Raw genomic sequence first — 14,692 nt, forward strand, 5'->3', positions numbered from 1 at the left:
GAGGAGGAGGAGGAGGAGGAAGAGAAGACAGAGAAGGTGGAAGATGAGCTGGCCTGTGACCCTGACCTCCTGACTGCGCCCTCTGACCCGGTGGCCACGCCCTCCGAGCCCCTTTCGCCATCCTCGGACCAACCCGCACAGGAAGACGCCTCTCCCCGAAGCGTCGGAGGGCTGGAAACAGAGGAGCAGGAAGAGAAGGGTGAAAACGATGAGATGAAGGAGGAGGAGGAAGAGGAGGATGAGAGGAAGGAGGAGGAGAAACTGTTGGTCGAACATTTCACTTTGCAGAAGAACGACCAGGATGTCGAAAAGGAAACGATCAGTCCAGAGCACTGCGCCGGAGAAGAAGATCGCACGCCCCTATCGAATGAGGAGGAGAGAGACCAAGGAGAGAGCGAAGAGGAGGAGGAGGAGATGGGAGAGGAGGCGGCAGGAGAGGAGGCAGACATGCGAGAAACAGAGGAGAAAGTGGAGCAAGGGGCAGAAGAGACAGTGGAATTGGAGGAGGTGGAGGAGGAGGAGGAGGAGGAGGAGGAAAGGGCAGATGAGAAGCAGGAGGAAGAGAAGGAACAGGAGATACCAGAGCAAGCAGAAGAAACGGTGACGTCGGAGCCCGAGGAAGAGGAGGAGGATGAAGGGTTAAACTGTGTGGATGGGACGGAGCAGCAGCTCCTCTCAGACCAGGTGACCAGCATACCTGAGAGCTCCACTGACCAGTCAGATCCACTCGTCATGCATCAACCCGCCGTAGAACAAGCAGCCACAGGCCAAACTGTTTTGGACCCGCAAGCTGAAGACCAAGCTACAGTGGATCAAACCATTATGAACACAGCAGTGGTGGACCAGGAAGTATCGGACCAAACAGCTGTAGAACAACAAGTCCTGGATCAACCAGCAGTGGACCCTAACCCCACATCCCCAGAGGACCACGCAAGCCAGCCCAGTACCAGGCCCAGTCCCGATCCCGCTCCCAAGCCCAGTCTGGTCTCTGTCGGCTCTGAGCGAATCTCCCAGCAGCCTTTGGGTGCCCCAGAGGAAGCCGAGAAAGAGACCAGCCCTACCGAGCAGGGTAGAGGAGTCCGGTTCACTATCGCCCCCGCCTGGCAGAGATCCCACTCTGGAGGGGGAGGCACCAAAGACCCCCCCTCTCCATCACCCTCCCCCTCCCCCTCCTTCTCTTCCTCCCCCTACTTCTCCCCCTTCAGCTCCCCCACTCCCTCCACTCCCTCTGTGGCCAGGGCGGGGTCTGCCGATGGGGGGTTGGCAGGGAAGAGAGACCCTCCAGGTCGAGTGGAGCAGAAGCCTGAAGTCCCTGTTAGCCCAGTTAGAACCCCAATGCCAACGGCAGGAGCAAAAGCCACAGCGGTCCCACCGCCCAAAGACGTTCTGCCTCAGGAGGAGGGGAACCCGGAGAACCCGTTCGGCGTCCGCCTCAGGAAGACTTCGACCTCGGTCCTGCTCCGGTACGGTTCCGGGTCGGAGAGCGACACCCCCCCCACGCCCGAGGCCGCCAGCCCCACCTGGCCCGCGGAGCAATCTAAAAGCCCCAACTCCGAAGCGGCGGGGGGAAGCAGGCCCGCCCTGCCCAGGAAGCCGGAGCTGCAGGGAGAGGGCAGCGTGAGAACCAGAAGAACGCCAGGTGAAGCACGTGTTGATTCTGGGCGGTGTCTCTGTCAGGTTTTAGGGATTTAAATCTAAATAACTATTCCATAATGCAAATGATGAAATTACGAAACGATGAACGAAAGCCACTGTTGCAGTAAGTGTGTACTGGCAGACATGCATGGGGCAGATATTGCTACATCAAGAATTAGAAACAGGCCCCAAAATCTTCCGTGCCTGCATACCAGCCTTCATTGTCTAGTGTGTATATTGCGCATAAGAAGCCCCGGTGAACTCAACGCTTCAGAGCTAATTCATGAAGAAATTTGAAAATAAAAACACCAAGGACACAATCTTAATTTGTGTCGCTGTTTGGAGCAACTAAGCAACTCAACACCACTTCAGTGTATGTAGGAGTTGAACCTCTGTTCCATCTATCTCACATTTACTGTACTCTTCTGCTTTTGAAAGAATAGCAAGGCCAGGCGATGTTACTTGTAGCCACACCACACAAAGGCGGATCCACTCCAATTCAGATGTGCTGGATGTTTGTCTTCATCCACCTTGTATTTTTTCTCTGGTGCTCTGAAAGAACATACAGTAATCAACAGAGAGTTCTGAGAGCAGGCCGCACGCCGCCAGAGAGAGTGATGGTGTAGAGGAGCGTGTTTAAGAACCGAGGCTTCATGGGTTCTGGGTTGTGTTTAAGAACCGAGGCTTCATGGGTTCTGGGTTGTGTTTAAGAACCGAGGCTTCATGGGTACTGGGTTGTGTTTCAGAGCCGAGGCTTCATGGGTTCTGGGTTGTGTTTAAGAACCGAGGCTTCATGGGTTCTGGGTTGTGTTTAAGAACCGAGGCTTCATGGGTTCTGGGTTGTGTTTAAGAACCGAGACTTCATGGGTTCTGGGTTGTGTTTAAGAACCGAGGCTTCATGGGTACTGGGTTGTGTTTAAGAACCGAGACTTCATGGGTTCTGGGTTGTGTTTAAGAACCGAGGCTTCATGGGTACTGGGTTGTGTTTCAGAGCCGAGGCTTCATGGGTACTGGGTTGTGTTTAAGAACCGAGGCTTCATGGGTACTGGGTTGTGTTTAAGAACCGAGGCTTCATGGGTACTGGGTTGTGTTTAAGAACCGAGGCTTCATGGGTACTGGGTTGTGTTTAAGAACCGAGGCTTCATGGGTACTGGGTTGTGTTTCAGAGCCGATGGTGCCCAGAGTGCCCAGTGGAGCTGCTGAGTCACCCAGCTGGATCCACATGGCCAGACAGAAGCAACGTGTCTTCAAGGAGAACTCGCTGGAGGAAACCCAGGAGAAGACACTGAAGGTAGCTAGGCATGATGGGTAGTGTAGGATTTGACCTAGTTTGGGATAGTTAGGGAAACACGGTGGATGAAGTTGCTTGCTTGTATTCATTTTTCTAATGCTCTCTGGATGTCTCATTTATATCATCCTTTGTCATCATCAAAGACTGCTTTGGTGCAAATGTTAGTATTGTTGACTTTATATATCATCATATTATGCAAGTAAGTCATCATATTATGCAAGTTACAGGAAGTCCTTTCTAAAATACCTGTATTTCCAGGAGGAGCCAGACAGAAAACCTGCCACTCCTGCACTGTCCAGTCCTGTCAGAGACCAGGCCAAGTCTGCAGGCTCTCCTTTTAAAGGTGAGATTCCTCTACATCAGGCATTCCCAAACTGTGAGGCGGGCCTCCCCTGGGGGGCCCCAAAGAAATTCAGGGGAGGCGCGGAGGGATGGTTAGAAGAAAAAAGTTTTTTTTTTTCTTTTTAAATTTCTATGGTTTTTATGAATGGAACGTGATTTTAAAGGTCAGAAAATCGAAATAAATAATGGGAGAGATGTATACTAAATGTGTGGATAGTGCAGAGAGAGCCTCCCCCCGCAGGCATGAATGTGTGAAAACATCATAATGTTAACTAGCAACAGGTGCCACTGAGCTAACTTAGCTGTGTAACATTATGCGCTAGCTAACGCTGCCTTGTAAAATGGACAAATTTGGGGGGTTGGGGGAGCGCGGGTGTGTCACTGTTTTCAGAGGGGAGGCCCACATTGATGGAGTTTGGGAACCCATGCTCTACATGTATATCACTCTGACACGCACACACACACACACACTCATACATACACACACACTAGGTGTGCACACAGGCACTCAAACACACCTGGCTGTACATACTTTATGAGAGCTATTTTCCCAATAAGGAAGAATGGTTGATGCACTGCTGCCCCCATGTGGACCTGTACTGCAATAGAATAACCCTAACCCTAACCCTAACCCTACCCTTCAGAAACATGTCACATCTGGGCAACACTCAGTAATGGTCTTTCTCAAATTAGTTATAACCTAGTAATAATCTAGTTAAGACTCATATTCCTACTCTTCACTATTTTACTGTTATTGAGAGTGTAGTAGTAGTACTTTATTCAGTCATCATCATCACACAATACAATAAGTAAACAATCTAGGCAGTATAAACAAAGGTATGACTGAAAAGGCACAGGCAGAAGCATAATGATTATAAATGCCTATCCTACATTCTTATCAAATTAAGCTACCCTTCGAAAATAATATAGAAAAAAACATAATTAATAATAAACAATAATATAGAAAGCATAACCATAATGCTTATATATGCCTATCCTACATTCTTATCAAATGAATATACCCTTCAAAAATAATATAAAACGTAATAATTAACAATAATATGGAAAAAAAGATAAATAAGTCTTTTGAAAATCCAAAGTGAATACATTAATTCTTACATTTAGGTTAGCATTGTTCCATAGTTTAACCCCAACACTGGAAATACATTTTCTTTTAATGTATTTTTGCACAGTAAACTTACAAACATATCTCAAATCGCAGAATGGATGAGTTATCATGTGACTAGATCTTGCTTGTGCTGTTATTTGTGGTTATGAAACTGTATTCTTACTGTATTCTCCTTTTCAGCAGGCTATTCTCTGGAGATGTCCAAGCCAGTGGTGGTGGAGAGGGAGGGGAGGAAAGCCCTGTCCCAGCCCAGCCCTCCAGCCATTGCACAGAGACCACCAGTCCAGCCTTGCCCCCCAGCCCACTCCCCAAGACCTCAGCCCCAACCCAGCCCTACGTCCCCCCTGCCCCAGAGAGCCCTCTCCCCCGCGGCCAGCGTAGCCCAGGATCAGCCTCCCTGGCTGGCCCTTGCCAAGAAGAAAGCCAAAGCCTGGAGTGAGATGCCTCAGATCGTCCAGTGAGGAGGGGGCCGACGCCCAAATGTTTGTTCGTCTCCTCTGCCTTTCGGACCGACCAGAATGCATTTGCACACCCAGATATATATATATCGAACCTCGTCTACTTCCACTCTCTGTCTCATACCTGCAGGTTTCCGATTGGTCGGATGTTATGTGACATTACCTGCTCGACCTTCAGATGTGTTTTAATGGTGAAAGGATTTGAGAGAGAGAGAGAGAGAGAGAGAGGGAGAGAGAGAGAGAGAGAGAGAGAGAGAGAGAGTTAATGCGTTGGTTAGTCATAATGTGTTATTTTGTTTTAATTTCTCTTTTGACAGTAATTTTGAACAGAGACTAAACCGATTTTGTCAGTGTTGAGTGTGCCAGACTGTGGTCACAATAGCTTTGGTTGAAAATCCATTTACAAATAGTGCTTGTGGTGCACTTGATCTACCCACTGCCTAGTACAATGAAACCAATGGAACAGTCCCAGGAGTGCAAGGTAATGCACTTTAAAGAATTCGGTCTATGTATTTGACCCAGATAAGTGGATGATGGACGGGGAGCCGGTCTGAGCTGACGGTTTCTTTGTATTTATTGAATCTCTGACATATACGTTTTATGTATTTTTGTTTTATTTTTGTATTGCCTTATAAAGTGTCTTGTACATAAAATGTGCAGTAAAGAACAAACACGAGCTGTTTCTGTCATTCATAGTTACAACTAATGGCATAATTCCTCTGTGTGGGTTGGGTAAAGTTACCTGTTGATAAGATAAGTAGGCTACATTTGCTCCATAAATCAGGGAGCTCTCAAGATAAGAATGACCAGTTTTGGTAATGTGTACAGACTCGATTGAACACCACCGTCGGTGACCCATATAAAAGTCACAGAGCACCTTCTGTAGTCAGTGATACCTGCAGTAGCAAATAGGTTCCTCTAGGAGGCGAACTACCACAGAGAGCCCAGCAACGCTGTATAGTGTGGTCCACCACGACCTCTACTTTTGACGTGACACAATTACTCTGTTGTCTGTATTGCTTGATGTGGTACTTCATATGAATTACAGTCATATAACTGTGCTTCTCTTGTTGATATAACATGGCCTATTGGCCGCTGCACTGAACTATACCTGACCTCTTGGCGCACCTCTGCAGCTCTGTGCCATATTCAGAGTTACACAAGTAGCACATTACTCAAACAGTATCAAGAGCTTTATTAAGGCTGGGGAATAAGACAGGCAGTTACATACACCCCGGCCTGGCTGACCTGTGGACTTTTAGAATGGGAGCAGTTATATAAATGTGGTTGATGTGAAACTGTCAGAGGACATAGACTATGTCCTGTGTCTACTGCTCTGTTCACAAGGGAGCCACAACTGAACTGACAGGTGATATCACCTATTGTGACTATAGCCTATATTCAAACTATTCAAAGTAGGGTAGATGTTGTTTTGGACCGCTGAATTAGGTCAAATATTTTGTTTGCAAATGCAGTCAAATGCTTGAGTGCAATTAATTTAGTTCATCCACTATGGCATAATCTGAAGTAGCCTAGGCCTATACAATCTGAAATGCATCTCACTTTGGACAAAGATGCCAGAAAAAGCAACAATCTTGTTTGTTGTTTTGTCTTTATAAAGCCCACTGCCTTGCCTCTGTACTGGGAGGTGGTATTGCCGTTACATCACGAACGCCATAATCCTCCACATTCACACAACAAAATGAGGAATGAGAGAGTGTTAGCGGGTGCAGTGAGAGTGTTAGCGGGTGCAGTGAGAGTGTTAGCGGGTGCAGTGAGAGTGTTAGCGGGTGCTGTATTGTTACTCTATATTGCAGGTACTCAAGCAACAACGAAGCGTGTGTTGAACCATTTGTAATACTCTTTATTCCTCCTTGATAGACAGTATAGACATATCTATCAGGTTACCGCAGCGCCACCCTGTGGCCTGGCTGCTACCATTACATCCCCCCCTTTTAGCTAAAGGATACACCCCAATACTAATAAAACACCAGAACATATTACTCAGGAAAACTTCTGTAAACTAATCCTAGACCAAGTGCTTTACACATTTAGAACATCACAATTCTCACATTTAGATCTTGTTTAGCTTTGTCACAGAACAAAAAGGAACATTTTGTTATTTCCTATTAATTCCTTCTTCTCCTTATGTTCTAAACAATAAACATCAACTCACTTTTGGTTTAACTTCTCAACTGATCAGTCCATCATTTTATTCTCAAGTATCAAGTCACTTTATTTAAATATCTAGTCTCTCTGGTGGCTTGGACATACGACCTGATCTGGTGACTGTTGGAATAAAGGATACAGAAGGCGCTGGCACCACTCTTAGATGGGACCGGTTGCGCCGCAGTTGTCCTGTAGGGTTAGGGTTAGGGTTAGGGTTAGGGGTTAGGGTTAGGGGTTAGGGGTTAGGGTTAGGGTTAGGGGTTGCACCATGTAGGAGCGTGGCGTGCGGGCAGCGCCTATAACAGTCCCCTGAGTCTTAGTAGGCATGACCCACACCTGCTGTCCTGGTGCTAAAGGAGGCAGAGTCTGTGTGGGTTGGCGGTGGTTGTACGTCTGCTGTTGTTGTGATTTCAGAGCTGCATCCTTCTCCCGGAAGGCTTGGAGATCTGGCCATTGCGGTTGAAGCTGTTGAGATGAAATGGGAACGGGGGTCCGGATCCTCCTTCCCATCATCAGCTGCGCCGGGGAGCTCAATATGTCATCAGCCTTGTCTCCCATTATATATATCAGTGAAGTTACCTGATAGTCCTTCTCTTTTCCAGCAAGACCTGACACTACTCTAAAGCGTTCAAAACGTCTGATCCACGTTGGCCATGAACTTGGCTCGAAGTCAAATGGCTCCGGTGGTCTGAACTCACGAGATGCTCCATCCTGATAGCAAGGACGACGTTAACTGGTTAGCTTCCTAGCTAGCACGGATTAGCCTTTCGGTTTTAGCCACGAAATTCGCACTTTCATTCACCAAACCTCTTCTGTCTGGTCGAACTGGTACTAACAGGCACTAATGACTCAATCCTTTATGGGTTTTCGTGCTTCTGACACCATGTATTGTTACTCTATATTGCAGGTACTCAAGCAACAACGAAGCGTGTGTTGAACCATTTGTAATACTCTTTATTCCTCCTTGATAGACAGTATAGACATATCTATCAGGTTACCGCAGCACCACCCTGTGGCCTGGCTGCTACCATTACAGGTGCAGAGAGAGTGTTAGCGGGTGCAGTGAGAGTGTTAGCGGGTGCAGAGAGAGTGTTAGCGGGTGCAGAGAGAGTGTTAGCGGGTGCAGTGAGAGTGTTAGCGGGTGCAGAGAGAGTGTTAGCGGGTGCAGAGAGAGTGTTAGCGGGCGCAGTGAGAGTGTTAGCGGGTGCAGAGAGAGTGTTAGCGGGTGCAGAGAGAGTGTTAGCGGGTGCAGTGAGAGTGTTAGCGGGTGCAGTGAGAGTGTTAGCGGGTGCAGTGAGAGTGTTAGCGGGTGCAGTGAGTGTTAGCGGGTGCAGTGAGAGTGTTAGCGGGTGCAGTGAGTGTTAGCGGGCGCAGTGAGAGTGTTAGCGGGCGCAGTGAGAGTGTTAGCGGGTGCAGAGAGAGTGTTAGCGGGTGCAGTGAGAGTGTTAGCGGGTGCAGAGAGAGTGTTAGCGGGTGCAGTGAGAGTGTTAGCGGGTGCAGTGAGAGTGTTAGCGGGTGCAGTGAGAGTGTTAGCGGGTGCAGTGAGTGTTAGCGGGTGCAGTGAGAGTGTTAGCGGGTGCAGAGAGAGTGTTAGCGGGTGCAGTGAGAGTGTTAGCGGGTGCAGTGAGAGTGTTAGCGGGTGCAGTGAGAGTGTTAGCGGGTGCAGTGAGAGTGTTAGCGGGTGCAGTGAGAGTGTTAGCGGGTGCAGTGAGAGTGTTAGCGGGTGCAGAGAGAGTGTTAGCGGGTGCAGTGAGAGTGTTAGCGGGTGCAGTGAGAGTGTTAGCGGGTGCAGTGACTCGTGAAATCTCCGCTGTGCTTCATAACCCTGCATGTCAGGTCACAGCATGTGGAGGGCTGCTCGTCTCGTGTGCATGAGGTCTGTTTTGGTTAGAAACACCGATATGAACACGTTGCCTTGAACCAGAACTATGCCAGCGCTTGGGTTGTTATTTCCGTCAGCTCATGTTGATATAACATCTCTAAATGTTACTGTTTTAACCACTTTTGTATTGAAGAAGGGTCTTTTAATTTGTGCGGGATATTCTCAGACCTGGGTCAAGTAGCCTAGCAGGACAGTGGGCCTCCTTCTCGAACGTAGTTAAAGTCGCACTGAAATGAAAAAAAGCATTCTGTTTCATTTTGGTTCACATAATTGGTCAAATTCTACTTTTGTTATAATCTTATATCAAAGTATATAATTTCTTACTTCCTGGAAAACGGTAGGTTACGTGCAATGACGACAACAGGTAGCCTACTTTAGATTTTAGGCCAATAATCTCACAACATCCACCCGTCAATCAACCTATCCTTCTATCGAATCTGTCTAAAGTTCAACCCGTCCACTTGTCAATGTTCCAATCAAATTCCTCTAAACTAGTCTGGGGCCTTTCCATGGAGGTATAACGGGCCTTTCTCGCTCGGTGTTGTTTCGCCGGTCTAGAGCGGAAGCGCGATGACGCATCGCATAATCATCCGGTCTGGATCGGAAGAAGAACAGTTGTTGTAATGTTTTTACTGTAGGCTGCACATGGTGAAGTTTCGAGTAGATAACATTCGCGATGGCGTTACCAGGCATCACACCGACGAAAATTGTAAAAGAAGATGCGAGGAGAACTACCGGTTAAGGAAAAATAAAGCAAGCGGATGTTGGAGGCGGGCTCTACAGGCTCGAGCTCGAGCCGGATGATGGGGCGGAAATAGATACCAGGCTCTTCTCCCCGAGGAGAGACCGGTGACGCGAGGCTAATAGATACCAGGCTCTTCTCCCCGAGGAGAGACCGGTGACGCGAGGCTAATAGATACCAGGCTCTTCTCCCCGAGGAGAGACCGGTGACGCGAGGCTAATAGATACCAGGCTCTTCTCCCCGAGGAGAGACTGGTGACGCGAGGCTAATAGATACCAGGCTCTTCTCCCCGAGGAGAGACTGGTGACGCGAGGCTAATAGATACCAGGCTCTTCTCCCCGAGGAGAGACTGATGACGCTAGGCTAATAGATACCAGGCTCTTCTCCCCGAGGAGAGACTGGTGACGCGAGGCTACTCTAAACACATGTCCCACCCTCACACTGCAGCTTGTTTGCGTCGGAAATACGTCAAACTAGGAAGTTAGATGATCTCAAACATCCGTTTCTGTGCGACTTTAAGAATTTCTTAAGAAGCATTTCTACTTAAACTCCACTTACACTGTTTACAAGAAGGTTCTGGCATCACCAATGTTCTCACGTGTGGAAAATAATAACATAATCTACGAACACGGAAGAGCAGTCTTGCTACGGACATATTTGTGCGAAAGATGTTCATTTAAAATCATTAGTTTACTTCAAATCTACAGTTATAACATTATGATTTTAATACAATAATATTTCTATCATTATCTTTTAAACATTATCTGTTTTCAATATTTTACAAAGCGAGAGTGCTGTCTTTCCAATAATGTGATGTCCCGAAACCTAAGCCTAACTTTTAGGCTACGGTTTCACCTTCGCTATAAAGTAAGATTCTAGTACTATGTATTTCATAATTGTATTTCAATCATATATCATCCAACTGTAGAATTGAGGTGATCGCAATCACCAATTTTGCATAGTCTACATTTCCGCACTCAAATGGCCTACTTGCGACTGCTATTCAGTGTTCGTATATTCTGTTCTTAGCTGAGAACAAATCCCAGATGAGAAACCATTGGTGAATGCCAGGGTCTTAGAAACGGCGCAAGTACAGATCAGAAGAAATGCTTTACTGGCAAATATATATTTTATTGTGACAACGTTTCAGTCAAAAAGACCATCAGGTTATCATAACCTGATGAAGGTCTTTTTGACCGAAACGTCACAATAAAATATATATATTTATATAGAATTGTTAATTCTCCATACAGTTGGATTTAAAATTCAACAGAATAATTTATGTTTTATTTATCTTTTTCTATAGAAAAAATACTGATTTCTTTATGTCAGTTTTAAAAGGGTTAGTTCAAGGTGAATACACCTAAAAAAAACAGCACTGTAATTGGCATGTTCAAAGTATATATAAAAGAAAATTAATGTTAATAAACCTGTTTGTACTCTTTTGCCCAATGAGAATCAATAAGAGAATCGATAAGGAATCGGATCGATAAGCAGAATCAAAAATGGAATCGGAATCGCTAAAATCTTATCAATTCCCATCCCTACATCTTACTGCGTGTTACTCAAAGGTGACAGATTCATTATTATCAGTAGAGCCGGGAATGTCAGAGAATTTAAAAATATCAGTCATGTCCTGGAACTGCAGAGGTCTAGGTACGCTTTCCAAACTCAAGCAGGTTTTTAATAGAATAAAGCAGCTCCAGGCTAAAATAGTTTTTCTTCAAGAAACACATATGCTTGCGAGTGAAGTCATAAAAGTTCGGAGAAGGTGGCAGGGGCAGGTGCTCTTTTCATCCTTCTCATCCCAAGCTAGGGGAGTGGTAACATTAATCCACAAATCTATTCCTTTACAGATTTTAGACGTGATTAGCAACACGGGGGTGGTTTCTCATAATCCAAGGTAAGCTGTTTAGGGAAAAATTAACTTTGGTTAATATATATGGTCCAAATAATGATGACCACCGGTTTTTCAATTACTTATTTCTTACTATAGCTGATCTACTGGAGAATTGCATCATATCGGGGGATTTTAATTGTACTTTGGATCCAAGCAAAGACCGCTCAACGGGAGTTGATAACTCTCATATCAAGTCAAGGGAAACAATATGTCAGTTTATTAAGGAGCTAGATCTGGTAGACATTTCGAGATTTTTGCATCCTACGTCGCCGTCTTATTCTTGCCACTCAAAAACCCATAACGCATATTCCTGTATAGATTTTTTTTGTGTGTCTGCGCAGCTTATTTCAAAAATTGAAGCGTGTCAGTATAACGGTTTTGTTATCTCGGACCACACTGCAGTCTCCCTGATTTATGTCAACTCCAAGTTCACAGTTTTTAGCTCAACAAATAGATTTTTTTCTTCCAAATAAACACCAATGAAACCTCTGCAGTGATAAGATGGGAGGCATTCAAAGCCTATATAAGGGGACAAATTATAAGTTTCACTAGTACAAGATCCAGGGTAGCGAATAATAAAATGAAGGATCTTGAAATTCGAATTAAAAAGTTAGAAGAGAATGTATTCCAACATCAGTCTTGTGATGTAGATAAGGAACAGCAATTGCTTCTACTCAGGACTCAGTATAATGAGATCTTAGCAAACAAGGCTGCAACAAGTGTACTGAAACTTAAGCAGTCATTTTATGACCAAGGGGAGAGATCTGGGAGACTTATCATGGCGCATCAAGCAGCAGCAGACAGAAAGGGCCATTACCCACTGAGCAAAGACACGTCTAAAAGCTGCTTTTAGATGTCTTTTTCGGACGTCCAAAGACATCCAATTAGGAGCCAGAATGAAAGTTTTTTTAGACGTTCAGATATTGAACCCGTTCTGCACGTCCACAGACGTCTTAGAGGGGTCCAAGCCAGACGTTTGAATATTGAGGGGTCCAGCAGACGTACAAATGGGGTTCTGGACCGACGGACGTTATTAAGACATGATCTGAACGTCTCCCTGACGTTGTGTAGTCATATAGAGGATATAGGTAACGCTACCACCGACCCTACAGAAATAAATAATGCATTTCAGCAGTTTAATGAAAAGCTTTATTCTAGTGAATGGTCTCCAGATTCGGATGAACAGGATCTATTTCTTAACAACTTAAATATCCCACACATTTCAGAGGAACAGCAACTGGATTTAGATCTGGACCTGAGTGGAACTGAAATCTTAGCGGCTATTGACTCTATGAGGGCAGGCAAGGCTGCAGGCACTGACGGCCTCCCGATCAACCTGTACAAGAAATTCAAGGATAAACTAGTGAATCCCATCCTGGAAATGTTTCTTGAAGTATCTCAGAATGGAATTCTCCCCACCTCGCTAAGGGAGGCTCTAATAACTCTCCTACCGAAGCCTGGAAAACCTAATAATGTGTGAAATATGCGCCCGATTAGTCTTTTGAACTCTGACGCAAAAAGTCTTAGTAAGGTATTAGCGAAACGGCTGGAAGGATTACTCCCGATCTTAATTGACAAGGACCAGAATGGGTTCATTCAGGGTAGGCAAGGCTTTCATAATGTTAGAAGAGTAATGAATATATTGTATAGCCAGAAGGATGAACCAGATACTGCACTGTTGGCCCTCGAATGGCCATATTTACTTGAGGTACTTGCAAGATTTGGCTTTGGGGAGAATTTCTGCAGGTGAGTTAAAATACTCTATAATAGGCCATCAGCTGAGGTCCAATACTATGACTTCTAAACAATTTTTCTAATAGGGAGAGGGTGTCACTAAGGATGTCCTCTGTCTCCTCTTCTCTTCGTCATAGCCATAGAACCCCTCGCGATTGCGGTTAGATCACACAAAAGTATACGTGGAATTCAACTGGGCCAATACGAACACAAGATAGCTTTGTTTGCTGATGATTCATTCTTTTTCTTAAAAATCGAAACAAATCAATTCCAGCATTACTTAACCTTATCAAAACATTTGGGGAGATATCAGGGTATAAGGTAAATAATAGTAAATCAAGTATCATGGTGTTTGGCGAGGAGGAGAGGGAACAGATCAATCAGTATGCAGGTCAGTTCATGATAACTAATACATTTACGTACTTGGGCATAAAGATAAATGATATAGGGAATATTGTGTCGATAAACTATGAACCTCTTCTGGAGCAGGTGTTTAAACTCTTAGAACGATGGACAGCATTACCGATTTCCTTGATCGGTAAAGTTAAAGGAGAATGCTAGTTTTTGACAACATGGACCTTATTTACGGCATATTATAAGACGTTTCACTCACCGAGATAACTTTGGTGTAATTCGGAGGCCTGTAGAAGAAATTTAAAATCCAGCGCGAGCCAAGTATATCCATGTAATGGCGGCGGACGGGGCACTGAGAATGCAGCTTTTCTGCCGCGAAACGGTTGTTTTCATCAATCTGTCTCCATGAATCGCTAGTTGTGCTTACATAGAGCGTAGGCCTGTTGTGGATTTTCACATGCCTCTGTAATATGATCTTTAGAAACGTCTTTAGAAACGAAATAGCTTCCTCACTTGCTCCAGCACGCATGTGCACAGCGTGCTGGAGCAACGCTTGCGCGCTGTGCGCATGAGTGCTGGAGCAAGTGGGGAAGCTATTTCGTTTCTAAAGACGTTTCTAAAGATCATATTACAGAGGCATGTGAAAAACCATATTACAATATAAGTGGCTCATGTGTATATTAATAATATTATATAACACCAGTTCAATTGCATAAGTTTGATAACAATATTTATCATTGTATTTGGGAATGTAGGGAAATAATGGCTTTCTGGAAAGAAGTGAAACATGTGATGGACGAAATTACTTCTGTAAAGGTCCATCTTGAACCTAGAAGCTTTATTCTGAATTTGTATCCTTCCAATCTAAAACTGAGAAGGAAGGGATATACTCTTGTAGACATGTGTATCTTGCAAGCCAAGAGGCTTATTACTTTGAACTGGAAGAAATCGCACAGGCCTAGCATTAAGGAGTGGGTTACTGGAATGACAACTTGTCTGGCAGTTGAGAAGATTACTTACACATTGAGGAACATGCAAAATGTGTTTGAAGAAATC

At 45.2% G+C, this 14,692-nt stretch overlaps 1 protein-coding gene across 1 annotated transcript in view; it reads left to right on the top strand.

The window, feature by feature from the left end:
• The window catches only part of LOC311317601 (uncharacterized protein), a 30,124-nt gene extending 24,645 nt beyond the window's left edge, over nucleotides 1-5,479 (top strand). The window contains exons 10-13 of the mRNA XM_084448674.1: nucleotides 508-1,639; nucleotides 2,802-2,926; nucleotides 3,185-3,269; nucleotides 4,578-5,479. Of these exons, the coding sequence (XP_084304800.1) occupies nucleotides 508-1,639; nucleotides 2,802-2,926; nucleotides 3,185-3,269; nucleotides 4,578-4,858 (1,623 nt within the window). The 3' untranslated portion in view covers nucleotides 4,859-5,479. The remainder of the gene's footprint in view (nucleotides 1-507; nucleotides 1,640-2,801; nucleotides 2,927-3,184; nucleotides 3,270-4,577) is intronic.
• Nucleotides 5,480-14,692: the final 9,213 nt, after the last annotated feature.

The sequence above is a fragment of the Borostomias antarcticus genome (genome assembly GCF_949987555.1).
Source record: "Borostomias antarcticus genome assembly, chromosome: 14".
In the NCBI taxonomy this organism is placed as follows: Eukaryota; Metazoa; Chordata; class Actinopteri; order Stomiiformes; family Stomiidae; genus Borostomias; species Borostomias antarcticus.